Raw genomic sequence first — 15,017 nt, 5'->3', positions numbered from 1 at the left:
TGCTGAGAAGCGGCGATATCTAACGCGATGGCAAAATACAGACATCTGAAGACGCTTGCGAATAAAGTTACGGCTGGCAGAGTAGGAACTTTCCATTTGTGCATCTCTCGCGAGCAGACGGCAAAAAGCAATCGCGGAATGACTATGCCACAAAATCTTAGAGTATAGCAAGTCTTGTCCAAGTAGAGCATGTAATTCGGACATGGTTTTTAGGACCTTGTCCAAGAGACCAGCCTGGCATCATCAGGATCATAGGCACTCCTTTTTTTGGTCGATTTCCCGAGTCTGCGAAGGTGAATTACTAGACTACTCCCGGCCTACGTCGCGAGGATTCGGTCACGTGATCTTCCGGTGCACGCAGGAGTGTTTGGTGGGCGAAAAGTACGCCGCTAGCGTGTTGGGCACAGGCTGACAGCTTCGTGTATCACGAGTGTTGTTTTTTTGCACGTGTGTGTTGTGCATGTCTGTCGAGGCGGTTCGTCATGGCGGTGAGTGGTTGTGAGGTTGAACGTAAAAATCGCATGAAGCAATGCAGTTGGATTTAGCTTTCAGCGGCGGCAAATGAGGGGGCTGGCAATGAACCGCGACAAATGGCAGACGTTCGGCGCCGATAGAATCTGCGGCGTTTCGCAATTCTCCAGACCAGTCGAACTAACTCGCTGCTGCCTTGCAAGTGTCCTGCTGCTTCCAAGATGAACATATTAATTTAGAACGTGAACACACAAGGCAAACGCCGGGACTAATGCGGTCACTTTTACGTTTGCGTGATTAAAACAGCGTATAGCATGTAGGAAGCTCTGTACGTCACATACTGCATTTGATTACGTTAATTATTTGAACAGTGGTTTGCACTGTAGCGAACAAGCAAATAAACCTGGTGCTTCGATTGATCCCCTCTCACACGGAGATTTATAACAGTGATTTTGCTTGATCTAGATCCATTCGGTCGTGTTCGAGCTTATCGATCGCAATCTTAGGTGTCAATCACAATCACCTTCAGCTTCAGTGCTCATCGCAGAAGATTGTCATGACAGCCACTGCGAGAAGGAAAAATTTTGCCTACCACCCGTGACGCCATCCTGGGCTCGGGCAGAGCTGTGGGCCGTCCCACATGGGGTGTGGTAGGCGAGCCTAACCGCCGCATTGTGGGCTCTCTGAGCAGCCCAAGTTTGCCGTGAATGTTCTGTGCTCAGTCTGGATTGGAGAGCTCCATTCTTCCCTGATGCGATTGCGTCCCTGTAAGACCAGCTCCATTTTCTTGAAAGCAACAATTCTCTGGGATGAGTACCTGAGGTTGAAGAGCGCGAATAAAGCAAGGACACGAAGAAACAAATACCATAGACAAACGCTTATCTGTGGTATTTGTTTCTTCATGTCATCCGTTTATTCGCGCTGTTGACCCTCAGTTCTAAATATGTACCAACTAGCCCTCATCATGTTCTCACTAATTACGGTGACAAAGAACAACATACAATTTTTCATGCGGTTAGTTTTGCACTACAAAAGTTTCATTAAAGCTTGGCTAATCTAACCTACATGAACAATAGCAATTTTAAGACGCTGGAGCAAGTACGGTTCGGATTGATCGCCACATCGAATACCCACTAATGTTAATGTTATTACATCGCTTATGCTTATTCAAGTAAGTGTGTTGAGTTTCGTACTATCGTAATCTAAATGGCCAGATTTAAAGAAAAACAGCTTGAACATTCATTGATTTCGAATTCTGTTTGCACTCTTTTTGGGTAGAAACGTGTTATATATGCCATATTTGCGCAAGTGCCCAATTCACCTGTCATCTAGAGAAGAAACCCGACACCTGAAGCTATACATGAAAAATCACTGAAGTATAGTTAGCCTTAATTACTGTAATGCAGTTGGATGAAGAAACAGGAAAAATGAAATGTGGGTAATAGAAGGAAAGAGCTGTTAAATTTCATGGTGTAGCAATTTGAAGCTCAGCGTCGCTTTGTTTATTTTTTTGTGTTACTTTTGAGTTTTTTTGAGCACTTTTTGTGCATGCCGCAATCACGAAAAAAATTGCAGTGCATGACGAAAAATTCCCGCTGCAGGGAAAGCGTTAAGAGAGCCAATCACTGCGGCCTACGACAGCTACAATTCATGGAATAAGAGTGTTCTTGCGTAGATACTGTCTCGTCGCATAAATGGTTCTGATAACACACAGCGTTGAGTATCTGCTGTCGTCATCACCGATTTAAATGCTTCTTCATCGAGAAATAACGAGGTGGTGGCTAATGCCACCGGTATCTGCAGCCTGTGGGAAATCGCAGGTGGCGTCGCCAACCGTCAATCCTTCCTGCACCTTCCTTAGCTGTTTTCGCTCTGCGTACAAGACGAGCTGCCAATCGAGTGAATTCTTTTAAGAAAGATGCACCGCCGTACTCCCTGCGCTATTGAAGCAGGCCAATCGTGAGCGGGAGTCAAATATTTTCATTCGTAGGTCGGCTCCGAGAGAGCGAGAGAGGGCCGCGCGCTTTCCCTCCGGGAGCTGCTTCAAAAGCGGCGGTCCGCGGCTGGTGCGCCGCCATCTCGCCGACTACGACATGGCCACCGCCGGGCTCACGCCGCTCGGGCTGCTGTTGTGCGTCGTGGCCGGCACGGCGGACGCCGCGGCCAAGCCCCAGGTCGACTATGACTACGTCATCGAGAACAACCAGACGGACGACGGTGGGTGCTCCTCTTCTTCGGTCTTACTTAGCTGAGATTTGCATGACCGGTCCCCATACCTAACCAAGCGCGTCTATATTTACCATGCGTACCTGCTGTTCCCTCCAATTACAGCGCCGCGTTATTTCGTTGCTTTCGCCACCGTTTACAAAGGTCACTGAGCTACACCGCACCATTTATGTTGCAATGCAATTTCAGTGGCTGTCGACACCAGGCTTACCGTGATGGCGTCTATTTATCTCCAGAATTGCTTTCAGTCCCAGAAACCTTTCTGCTAAAAAAAGAGAGAGAAACGCATTCAGGGGGACATAAAAGATATTAGACGAAATTAAACGCCTGCAACAGATGTTACCAAGTTACTTTCAGTAAACCAGACATCACGCAGGTATTATCAATTTCGCAGCAGGGTATCCGCCTACAGCAGAACCAAAAACCGCAAAACGAAACAAACAAGCGTTATATTTTTCTTGAACCTGAACCACACGGTAAGATTTTTTCCACTCTTAAGTAAAATGGGAAAAAAAGGCTGGTTTTTGGTTTAGGCTGGTCACCATGTCTTAAGTTTTTCATCCGTCCACTGCGTGTACTTCTGGCTGGCTTATGCTACCGGATTCATAAAGACACACCATATTCCCGTGATTTTCGAACAAGCAGCACCATTAGTACAATCTCAACGTGCCTTGTCGAGAAGGAGACATGTTAATATTACATTCGCAGGCGTATGATATTGGCGCACATCAATGAATTCCCCGATGCTCGGAGACGCAAGTATAATCATTGAAATGAGGAAGCGGTTCTTAGCTGGGTGGTCGTTTGTTAGAGCAATCATACGTAATTTGCAATAGACGCAAAATGATTAACATATCTTTTCCGACCCGTGCGTCCATACCATGACTTTTAAGGGATGGGCGAGAAAAGTTAAACTAGGATAAAGCCCGTTAAGATGCCTGAACGAAGACGTCTTGCAGAAATATTTTCCGTGTGTCCAGTATTCTGTGCTGTGGCTTCCCCTCTCTTCATTTCTTGAAGCTTCCGGCATGGAGGGCTGCTCGTAGCTTTCGTATAATCCTGCCTGAGTGCTGGGTATATAATGTGTGTACTCCTGTACGAAATGGATGAAGTCGACTCACTTCCGACTGGTGCACCACAAACAGCGTCTGGTGCACTATTACAAGAACACTTCTCTTTGGAATAGAGTGTCAGCCTCAAAGGTGTCAGAGCCGTGCCAGTCATCAATCTCCTTAAGCAAGCTTTGGACACTGATCCGGATTTCTGCAAAGTATACCCGGATCACCTGGCAGTAAGTTTTTAAGTGCCGCGTTTCGTTGCGCCTTTTCTTTCATACATGCTTCATGACCGTATTCTTTCTAGTAATTTCATATCAGTTCTAAAACTAACGGTGGGATTATCATATGACACGCAGTCAGGGCCCTTGCGAAGGGACTTCGTTCTTTTTTAGATCTTTCGGTGCTGTTCCACCAATTAAATCGTCTTTTGCAGAAGTGAATGTTCACTAACAAATAATGCTATTCAATACCCACGTTTTCCCTAATGAAACAATCAATCTATATCTGAACGTTTCATATAGAGGATCGACTCATAGGAATCTCTACATAACATAAATGTGCTAGTGAAAGAAAGCACAATATTCAACGGGTTTTCTGATAATATTGAATTTTCTATGATACGCGCGGCTTACAGCCCTAGCTTATATGTCACAATGTATCTACAGGCACAGTAGTGAAGTTTGAAGTTTGAAGTTTATTTCCTTTCTTCATTACAGAAAGAGGAAACAAGAGCTAAAGGCCATTTGGCCTGACAGGGGCTCTTGCTCCTAAGTGCGTTCGGCTTACATGATGATCCGATGTACGAAAAGAAAAGCAAATATAACAGGAAACAAGCAAGTACGATGTACAAAAGAAAAATAAACAAGATAATGTGTACATTATACAATGACTATGTGTGAAAGACATTTATGCTTCAGTTTTTGTTTGTGCAATCATATTACCGCGCAGATTAAGGTATACATATATAGAAAAAATTTAGTGCGAGAGCAATTTATGTGTAAATAATTTGATAGTGTATGAGTAGGTTTTTTATACATTGCTTAAAATTAGGCGCACAGAAATCAATTTTTTGCTCAACAATGTTTAGTAGTCTAAGTATTTGATAGTTTATATCCTGACGGCCGTAGTTAGTACGCGTGAATGGTATTTTCTTGATTTGATAACGTAATGGGTATCGAAAAGAAGTGGGTATGCTGACAACATGGAGCCTGTGTTTTTTTATATGTCAGAGTAATCTATAATAAAATACTTGATTGGCTCGGATCAATAAAAGTTTGTCGAAGAGATTGTGTGTGGGTAAGTCACGCTGCCTACCATGGTAATTTTCAAAAATTCGGACTACTCGTTTTTGCAAGCTTAATAACTTATCATAGTTTTTTGTTGTAGTTGTTCCCCAGATGAAGACACAATAAGTTAGCTTCGAGTAAAAAAGGGCGTAGTATATTGCTTTCTTTAGCCATAAAGGTATTAAATCACCTATTTTATACATACAGCCTACTACTTTGCTAAGATCATTGCAAAGCTTATTGACATGATTGTCCCAGGAGAGGTTTTCTTGGAACCATACCCCCAAAAACTTTTGCGTTGTTACTTGTTCTAGCCTCTTTGCTTGAAATAGAACAGTTATATTAACAGGCAATGGCTTGTTTATCGGTCTAAATATTATGTATTTCGTTTTGTTGATATTCAATTGTAGTTTGTTGATGTACAGCCATTCAGATAATAAATTTAAATAACAATTTATTTCTTTTTGTGTGCATTGCAAGGAAGAATTTGCAAAGAAAAGATTAGTATCGTCTGCGTACATGATGATACTAGGTGAGGAAGAAATATTAGGAAGGTCATTGATACATAGGTTAAATAACATAGAACCAAGTATGGATCCCTGTGGCACGCCATTCTGTATTTTGAGAAGTGAGGAAGTGGCCTGATTATATGAAACAAACTGGTAACGATCCGTTAAGTAACTTCTCATTAACTCTAATGCTGTACCACGTATACCGTAGTCATAAAGTTTGTACAGAAATATACCTTGATTTACGCTGTCAAAAGCCTTACGTAGGTCCAGAGATAAGCCTACCGTGTATAAACGGTTTTCTATATTTTGCCGTATTTGATGGTTTATATTTAAGAGCGCATCCTCACATGATTTATTTTTTTGGAATCCGTACTGCGCCGTACTAATAATAGAATATTTCCTTAAGAAACCTTCTAGTCGAGTGTTTGGAACAGTTTCAAAAAGTTTTGAACAAAGAGGTAGTATAGATATGGGTCGGAAGTTGTTTACACTATGATCAGCACCGCCTTTATGAACCGGGCAGACTCTGGCTATTTTAAGTTTGCTGGGGAAAATTCCGGACTCAAACATTTTATTAATAATATGAGCTAATACATTAGAGATGATGTCACACACATATTTTATAGGAGATGCCATGATACCGTCGAAACCTGCAGCACTGTTTGACTTAAAGTTTTTGATCACGCTCTCTACTATCGGTTGGTGTCACCGGAAATAGCATTAAAGAATTTTGTAGAGACGGTTTCCCAGTATGCCCTATCTCTTCTGGATCTGCTGCACAAATGTTGCTGCAGCATTGAACAAAGTGCGTGTTTAGGATAGAGACGGCTTCTTCACCCGAAAGAGTGCCGTTAACCGAAGCTATTTGTAGGTCTTGAGGGCTAGCCTTTCCTCCAGATATTTTCTTAATTTCCAGCCAAACTTTTCTTGGATTCGTATATATGCGCGAGAACACCTTCCCATAATATTTTTATTTTGCCTTTTTTAATTCTGAATTTACTTGGTTACGGTACTCCTTAAATTTGGCTAATTCATTCATGTCTCTAGTTCTAAGGAATGTATGGTACATTTTATTTTTGTTTTTGATTTTCGTAAAAAGCACTACATCTATCCACGGCTTTCTAATTTTTTTGTGTCGTTTTGTAGCCCTATGTTGTGGGAAGGCTATGTCGTAGCAAGTGATTAGTTTATCGAAAAATGAATTGTATGCCTTATTTGGGTCACTTTCAGTTAGCTCAGATTCCCAGTTTTTTTCCCGAATAAGCGAAAATAGGCTAGCGTCGTTGTATCAATGAGGCGGTAGGAATATACAGGCGCATTAGGCTTGTATTTCTGCGAACAAGGCAGCAAACAATAAATTGGAAGATGATCGCTTATATCAGAGGACATGACACCAGGAGTCACAGTGGAATCATGTACATTAGTGATACAGACATCTAATAAGGTTTGGCTGTGTGCTGTAACTCGTGTTGGCAAGGTTATAATATTCGAGCATGCGTAAGAGTAAAGCAGCTGATTATATTCTCGTGTTATTGTATTTTCAGCCATCATATCTATGTTCGTATCACCTAGTATGACAAACATTTGGGCGGTGCCGCTAAGATAAGCTAGCAGCTTATCCACAAAGGAAAATAATTTTTTTTTGTTCCCACAGGGTGGTCTGTAGACTACTGAAAATGTTCCTGCTTGAAGACGAATAGTGAGGCATTCAACGTTGCGATAAATTAGGGCGAAATCTGCAATTTTCTCTGAGTTTAGATTATTTCGTACATATGCTGCTAGACCACCACCTCTGGCGTAGGTACGGTTTAGTATGTGATGCCTGTAGTTTTCGAACTGTATGGGGTAGTCCTTATCAGATATCTGAAAGCAGATGAAAGCAGATATTGTTACGGCTTTATTCCTAAGGCTTTATTTACTTACTAAGTCCTAAGGCTATTTACTTCCTACGGTCCTAAGGCTTTATTTACTTCTTCTGGCGTTACCTGTGGGATTTCGAATTCCTCTAAGCTATTCTCTCTTCCACTGTCGTCGTCGGTGCCACTGGTACTGTATAAATCTCTATAGAACTCCTCAGCCACTTGAACTATCTCATCCATGTTAGTAACGATATTGCCGGCTTTGTCTCTTAACGGACACATCTGATTCTTGCCTATTCGTAATTTCTTCTTCACTGCTTTTAGGCTTCCTCCGTTCCTGAGAGCCTGTTCAATTAAATCCCTATTATAGTTCCTGATGTCCGCTGTATTACGCTTGTTGATTAACTTAGAAAGTTCTGCCAATTCTATTCTACCTGTAGGGTTAGAGGCTTTCATACATTGGCGTTTCTTGATCAGACCTTTTTCTCCTGCGATCGCTTACTGGTTTCCTGTCTAATGGCGTTACCACCAACTTCTATTGCGCACTCCTTAATGATGCCCATGAGATTATCGTTCATTGCTTCAACACTAAGGTCCTCTTCCTGAATTAAAGCCGAATACCTGTTCTGTAGCTTGATCCGCAATTCCTCCATTTTCCCTCTTACCGCTAACTCATTGATTGGCTTCTTGTGTACCACTTTCTTGCGTTCCCTCCTCAAGTCTAGGCTAATTGGAGTTCTTACCATCCTATGGTCACTGCAGCGTACCTTGCCGAGCACGTCTACATCTTGTATGATGCCAGGGTTCGCGCAGAGTATGAAGTCGATTTCATTTCTAGTCTCACCATTCGGGCTCTTCCACGTCCATTTTCGGCTAACCCACTTGCGGAAAAAAGTATTCATTATCCGCATATTATTCTGTTCTGCAAACTCTACTAATAATTCTCCTCTGCTATTCCTAGAGCCTATGTCATATTCCCCCACTGACTTGTCTCCAGCCTGCTTCTTGCCTACCCTGGCATTGAAGTCGCCCGTCAGTATAGTGTATTTTGTTTTGACTTTATCCACCGCCGATTCCACGTCTTCATAAAAGCTTTCGACTTCCTGGTCATCATGACTGCATGTAGGTGCATAGACTTGTACCACCTTCAATTTGTACCTCTTATTAAGTTTTACAAGACCTGCCACCCTCTCGTTAATGCTATAGAATTCCTGTATGTTACCAGCTATTTCCTTATTAATCAGGAATCCGACTCCTAGTTCTCGTCTCTCCGCTAAGCCGCGGTAGCACAGTACGTGCCCGCTTTTTAGCACTGTATATGCTTCTTTTATCCTCCTAACCTGACTCAGCCCTATTATATCCCATTTACTACCCTCTAATTCCTCCAATAACACTGCTAGACTCGCCTCACAAGATAACGTTCTAACGTTAAACGTTGCCAGGTTCAGATTCCAATGGCGGCCTGTCCGGAGCCAGGTATTCTTAGCACCCTCTGCAGCGTCACAGATTTGACCACCGCCATGGTCAGTTGCTTCGCGGCTGCTGGGGACTGAGGGCCGGGGTTTGTTGTATTCATATGGCATACCAACTCGCCCAAGCTTCCACTTTAGCAGCTTACATATGTTTGTCGCAATAAAGCAATAAATTACAACAAGCCGCATGTTCATATAACGATGAGCAGTAATGAGGAACAAAAAAGCAAACCGACTTGTCTTCATCAAGGTCAGCTAATTTAGGCTGACCGGTGCGTCCCAAGTACGTAGTCTTCTTAATAAAGTAGCGCGTATATTTACCGGATACTCTAATTTCCATAAAACTAATTTGGTAAGTGCTAATGAAAAATCGGGATATAAATATTACATGTATTTCAAGATGTGTTGTAATTATGGGCCCATACACCTGCATCGCCATCCTGCTTTCTACAATCAATGCACAGTGCCTTAGACTCCATGATACTGCTCTGTCGACTTGAAAGGAGATCAATTTCGAGTCACGTTTACAAATCTAGCATTTAATGAACCGCTTCAATAAAGCTGTAAATACTGTAGAGATTGTGAAACAGAACTGCTACTATAATCTGATATTCCAACTAGCTCCAAGGCAAGCCTTCATCAAGACCAACACAAGTCGTGTTTTCGTGCATCTTAGCAGCAGCGTCAATCTTTTGTACAAAATAAATGTACTCTTTTTTTAACAATATTTTTCGGTTATACAAATGGACCGGAATCCGTTAGAATTTGTTCAAACCGTCCGTTTTTTGCTGCGTAGTTGAATAGGAACTGAAAGATTTTTTTTGCTGAAGCCGGAACGAAAACCAGAACAACGAAAGTTTCGGTTCAACACTCTGTTTTGCCCGCCATACCAATAATATCAACTTGGCTGGCCTGTTAAAATTTTTTTCTGTCAGATTTCTGAAACACTGAAAAACATATGTGAATGCCCACCATATGTGGAGGAGCGACAAACGCTGGATAATTCCCTATGCGGCGTTTCGTGGCAATCAGTGTCGGAGGATTCTTTTCTTGGCCCAAGGCCTAAGACTGCTACTTGAATGCGAACAACAAACGCTTTTGAAGTTCCTGCATGACGTGAAACTAGACGAGTGGCTCTTCTATGGCCACTTTTCACCATCATGCATCCTGATGCTTTAACACCATCCCCGTTTTCAACAGTGCAGGGTAACAGACTAGAGTGCATCAGCTGACGTTGACCACTCTGTTTTCTTGTTATTACTAAAATCTCTCTCTGCCATCTGGATCCAATGTGGCAGTGACCACCTAGTAGGGTTGAAAGTGAACGCCTGAGCTGTACCGAAAAAAAGCAAAAAAAGCTGGTGTTTCTCAATTTCTGTAAAGAAATGCTAATAATGCAGTAACATATGTGTGTTTTAGTACGGAAGTTTCACTTGCCCCATTACGCAAAAATCTGTCGTATAGTTGACGCGACGGAAAGATGGCGTCAAACATTGCCGATGGCGATGAGCAAAAGCACGTCGAAAATGCTCAGATAGGCGTCAAAGTTCTAACACGTGGTTCCGCTAAACAAAGTAAATTAATGGCTTCGAAAAGAAAACTTTGTACTTGGGGTCTGTGGGGGAATAGAACCTAGGCATCCGGGGTGCAAAGCATGCTTCCCCGACGCCTCGGCTGCTCCACGGTTCTGCCTGACCGAAGATGTGGCCTAATGCATGCTTGATTGGGCACGCAGCGGTGCAGCGAATGAGGAGGAGGTGGTGCCACGTCATGAATGTTTAAAATGAGCACTTCCGTAACGTTCCGAAGTCTAGAAACGGTAGAATGTTTTGCATTTCCGCACCTAAGGAGCCTAAAGTGGCTCTGCCGAAGTTTTTTGTTTCAGGAACACTGCATCAGAGAAAGACTGAGACAGCAGGGCTGTACTGATATGCTTACCCCCTTGAGTGGCGGTTCTTCTTTCCAGAAGCAGTACGTTGTCAATTTAATTCTGCGCATTCCTGCTATTTACCTGTTGTATTAAGTTGTGTCATTTGCACAATGTAGGAGCTATACCCTTCGTACATGTCTAGGAGGGTAGGATCTCAGAAATCCATGCGCCTTGAAAATATGTGCGCCTTCTATGGTATCATTGAACTTCGGACAAGCCCACCGCACCCATTACACCCGCACTCTATACCATGACATTTTCTTTCGATTGTGACCACCCATCCACATTCATCTTTTATTTGCAAGCTAGTTATTGCGCAATGTAGCACCACTGATCTAGTTGTGTTGTTATCAAGAGTTCAACGAAAACTAGTCTGGCGGGATTGTTCATAGTCAAGAGAAAATGGACACCGGCCAAAAACACACCCCCCTTTCGTTTACTTTCATTGTGAACAAGGCCCCCATATGGGAGCGGAAACTGCATCGTGCAGTGCCGCAGGCAAGACATGACCAGACGCTCCAAGCAAGGAGAGCGGAAAGCGTCTCCGTTTACTCAACAGCCATGCATATATAAACTAAGTGGGAGAGGGTGCGTTCTCTCACCACGTGTCATATGCGGTACCGGAATCGGTCATGTCAAACGTGCCGTAGATGCGAAGCCAGGGCTGCGCCAGATACATCCCCTTTTCTTTCAAAGGAGGAGAAAAAACACAGGAAAGAACGTTAGTAGAAACGAACATTTATAACGCAATTTAGAGAACTTGCACAAAGCTTCGATTATAAGTAAGCCTCTGCGGGGGCCTTCGTTCTCGGGGTCACCTTCTGATCGCAGGTTCTTGGTTCTGCTGCAAGCCTGCAGGAGCGTTGGATGAGGCGGGAATGTTGCCAGTTGTGGCCGGTGACTCTGCGGCATCGTTGCTGCTCTATGCTGAAGGTCTTTCGTCAGCTCCTTGGCGGAGGTCCTCCTCGGAGTCACAAAGGCCTCTCTGTCAAAAAGCTTTTCTTGTAGGAAGCAGATGTCGCCGATTGCGCCGCAGGAATGTGGCGTCTTCAGTAATTAAAAATGGCTGTGGCTTAGCTAAGGTTAAGCGCAGGATGCGAAGCATACTAGCCTTTATTTTAGTTGTTGAACCGCTGTTTAGCCTAGTGAACTGCTGTTGCTTGGCTATATTTGGTTCGGCTAGACGAAGAAACAACTCATGCGTTACTCTGCTTCGCCTTCAAGAGTGGAACGCGACAGCGTTCCCGTCGACCCGCAGAGGGATGTAAGACAATGGGCTACGGCGCAGCGACTACGCGCCCCGCATTGGACGCGGTGAGCGTCGAGCAACGCAGCGTTCGGCGCGGCAACGAAATGTGCGAAACAGCTCGTTTCTAAGGCAACACCGCATTCACTAGAGGCGCTTTTGTACCGCTTCGAAGCATCGTACTCGTGGCTCAGTGGTAGCGTCTCCGTCTCACACTCCGGTGACCCTGGTTCGATTCCCACCCAGCCCATCTTGCAAGAGTTGAGCCAAAGCCACCTAGAAACAAGCGCAGCTGCTTATATACCGCCGCGACGCCGCGCGCGACGGCGCGAGTTGGAGCCCCGTTTCTCCTCTGTCGTGACGTCACGGTATCACGTGGTATGGCATGGGGTCAAAGGTCATTGAAGGCGACACCGCCGCGCCTGAGGAGCTCGGTTGAGCTCTCGTAATATGCTTCACATAATAATATACGACCGGGGATATGCCGTAGCTTGAAAGACTTGTCCTTTGGTTGCCCAAGCCCCTTCTTTTATGCGTACCGTGTCTCGAGGGTTGAGCGGTGGTAGTTGTCGGCTGCAATGGTTGCTCTGACGATGCTTCTGTACGCTGCGACTTGGGCATGGCCATACGTCAGTCAACGTTGTCCGTAGTCGTCTTCCTTGAAGTACTTCGCCAGATGATGGTCCGGATTCCAATGGAGTAGATCTGTAGGCAAGTATCAGAATCAGAATCACAAAATCAGTTTATTCAAACGGCTAATCAAAAATACATGTGAATCATCTGGGCCCTTAGCCTTCTCGGCTAGACTTGGGCCCATGCAGGAAGTGCGAAAAAATAATCATTGCGAGACAACTCAGTATTTTACACAGGATTCACGTAACAGCAGTTATACAACAGTTATACACAAAGGCAGGCGAAATGCTCAAGAAATTATACAATAGTTCGGAGGACAACATAAAAAACAAAAAAGTAAAAAATAATAATAAAAAATAAAAGGAAGAATGCATCAAAGAGAAAACACAGACTTATAGAGGAGTCGAATATTGCTGGCTTCGGAAAAATTTTTTTATATCGGCGATTGAGAATTGACCTACTTTTAAGTTAGCAGACAGCTGGTTCCAAATTTTAGCAGTGGCATAGGCGATAGTTCTTTTACCATACACATTATTAACAGCTGGAAGGTTAAATCGACAACTGAAAAAATTTCTAGTTGGACGGGATGGATATACAAAAACAGATGATGATAGTGGGATGTTATGGTTTAGTATATGTATAACCACACAAGCTAGTTTGAAATCCCGCATAGCAAAGAACGGTGTAATGTCTAAGTGACGAAATAGCGGAGCGGATCTATCTGTGTGTTTACCATGTGTTATTATTCGTAGTGCTCTTTTTTGTAAAATTACTATTTGATTTAAGTACGTGTTATACGTAAGTCCCCAGGACTCCACGCAGTAGGTCATTTTGTTTTGAAAAAGGCAATAATACAAAATTTTTAATGTGCGAAGCGGGAAGAACTTTCTAGCTTTTATTAGGATAAAGCAAGCCCGTCTCAATTTACTGCTTACTCGAATTATGTGAGGATAAAAATTGAAAGCTGAATCTAGGGTTATACCAAGATATACCTGTTGATCGACTCGTTCGAGGGGGTTTGCGCCTATTCGTAACTCATTTAAGCTATATGAATTTTTATATGGACTAGAGAACACAATGTATTTAGTCTTAAGTCTTTAGTCAATGTATTAGGTAGAGGAAGCCAAAAATCGTGATTAATTCGATTGCTTTTCTTTAAAATCCGTTTAACTACTTGCACGCCCTTTTCCGCCAGACCGTTGGACTGGGGTACTGAGGGCTGGAAGGGTTGTGGTTGAAGTCGCACCTTCGGCCAAATGCAGCAAAAGCATGGCTAGAAAATTGCGGGCCATTATCCGAACAAACATCAACTGGTAAGCCGTATCTAGCAAAAATCGCACTTTTTCTTTCAATGACTGTCTTCGCGGTAGTATCTATTAGCAGCTCTCATTCAAGACAGTTTGATGATGCGTCGTAGACGCACAGGTATGATCGTCCACCATGTTCAAAAATATTGATGCCGACACGATGCCACGTTTTGTCAAGTACTGGGCGTAACTTTAACGGCTCTTGGGGCTGTCGGCACGCGTACGTTTTGCATGCAGAACACGACTTTGCGAAAGTTTCTTTGTCACGGTTTATTCCTAGCCGGAAGAGGAGATGCCTGGCCCGTGATTTGCATTTATTGATGCGCAGATGGCCTTGATGAATGCGTTCGAAAGTTTCTTTCCTCATCGTTGCCGGAATTACAACTTTGCGCCCTTTTAAGAGGACTCCATTCACGTGAGAAAGCTGTCCTTCAAAAGATTTCCACTGACCTTGGAGTGCTTTTTCTACCGCCAAGTCCACAAGAACTTGCTTTAATTCTTCATCCTGGGTAGTTTCCGTAGCCAACCTCTTCCAGGGCTTATCGGTGACAATTGAAGAGGCACTTACTGCGTGCACTTCAGTGTCGTCTTTGATGACGTCGTTTTCCGTCGTTGCACGTGACAGCATGTCGTCGAGAAGCAGTTGCTTTCCTGGTGTGAAGTTTTACGCCATAACGAAGAAAGCGCAGGAAAAACCGCTGCAACGTCTTGGGCATGTCTCCAATGACCTTCTACGAGATGGCGACGAAGGCATGGTGATCAGTTTCAAGAATAAACGACCGACCATAGGCAAAATGGTTAAACTCCTCGCACCCATATGCCACCGCCATCGCCTCCTGTCCAATTTGGGAGTAACGTTGTTCGCACTCTTTGGTGCTCGCGAGGCATACGCGACTGGCTTCCATGTGTCTTTGTAGCACTGGAAAAGCGCTGCGCCGATACCATTTTGCTATGCATCACATGACACATTTGTTGCTTTTGTTCGATCGAACACGGCTAGTAAATGTGCTCTACTAA

General features: G+C 43.7%; 1 protein-coding gene across 1 annotated transcript in view; it reads left to right on the top strand.

The window, feature by feature from the left end:
- The first annotated feature begins 2,532 nt into the window (after positions 1–2,532).
- The window catches only part of LOC139059024 (collagen alpha-1(II) chain-like), a 1,291,347-nt gene continuing 1,278,862 nt past the window's right edge, over positions 2,533–15,017 (top strand). Inside the window, exon 1 of the mRNA XM_070536814.1 lies at positions 2,533–2,688. Coding sequence (XP_070392915.1) covers positions 2,565–2,688 — 124 coding nt within the window. The 5' untranslated portion in view covers positions 2,533–2,564. The remainder of the gene's footprint in view (positions 2,689–15,017) is intronic.

The sequence above is a fragment of the Dermacentor albipictus genome, chromosome 4 (genome assembly GCF_038994185.2).
Source record: "Dermacentor albipictus isolate Rhodes 1998 colony chromosome 4, USDA_Dalb.pri_finalv2, whole genome shotgun sequence".
NCBI classification, from domain to species: Eukaryota; Metazoa; Arthropoda; class Arachnida; order Ixodida; family Ixodidae; genus Dermacentor; species Dermacentor albipictus.
This window is presented reverse-complemented; position numbering and strand designations above follow the sequence as displayed.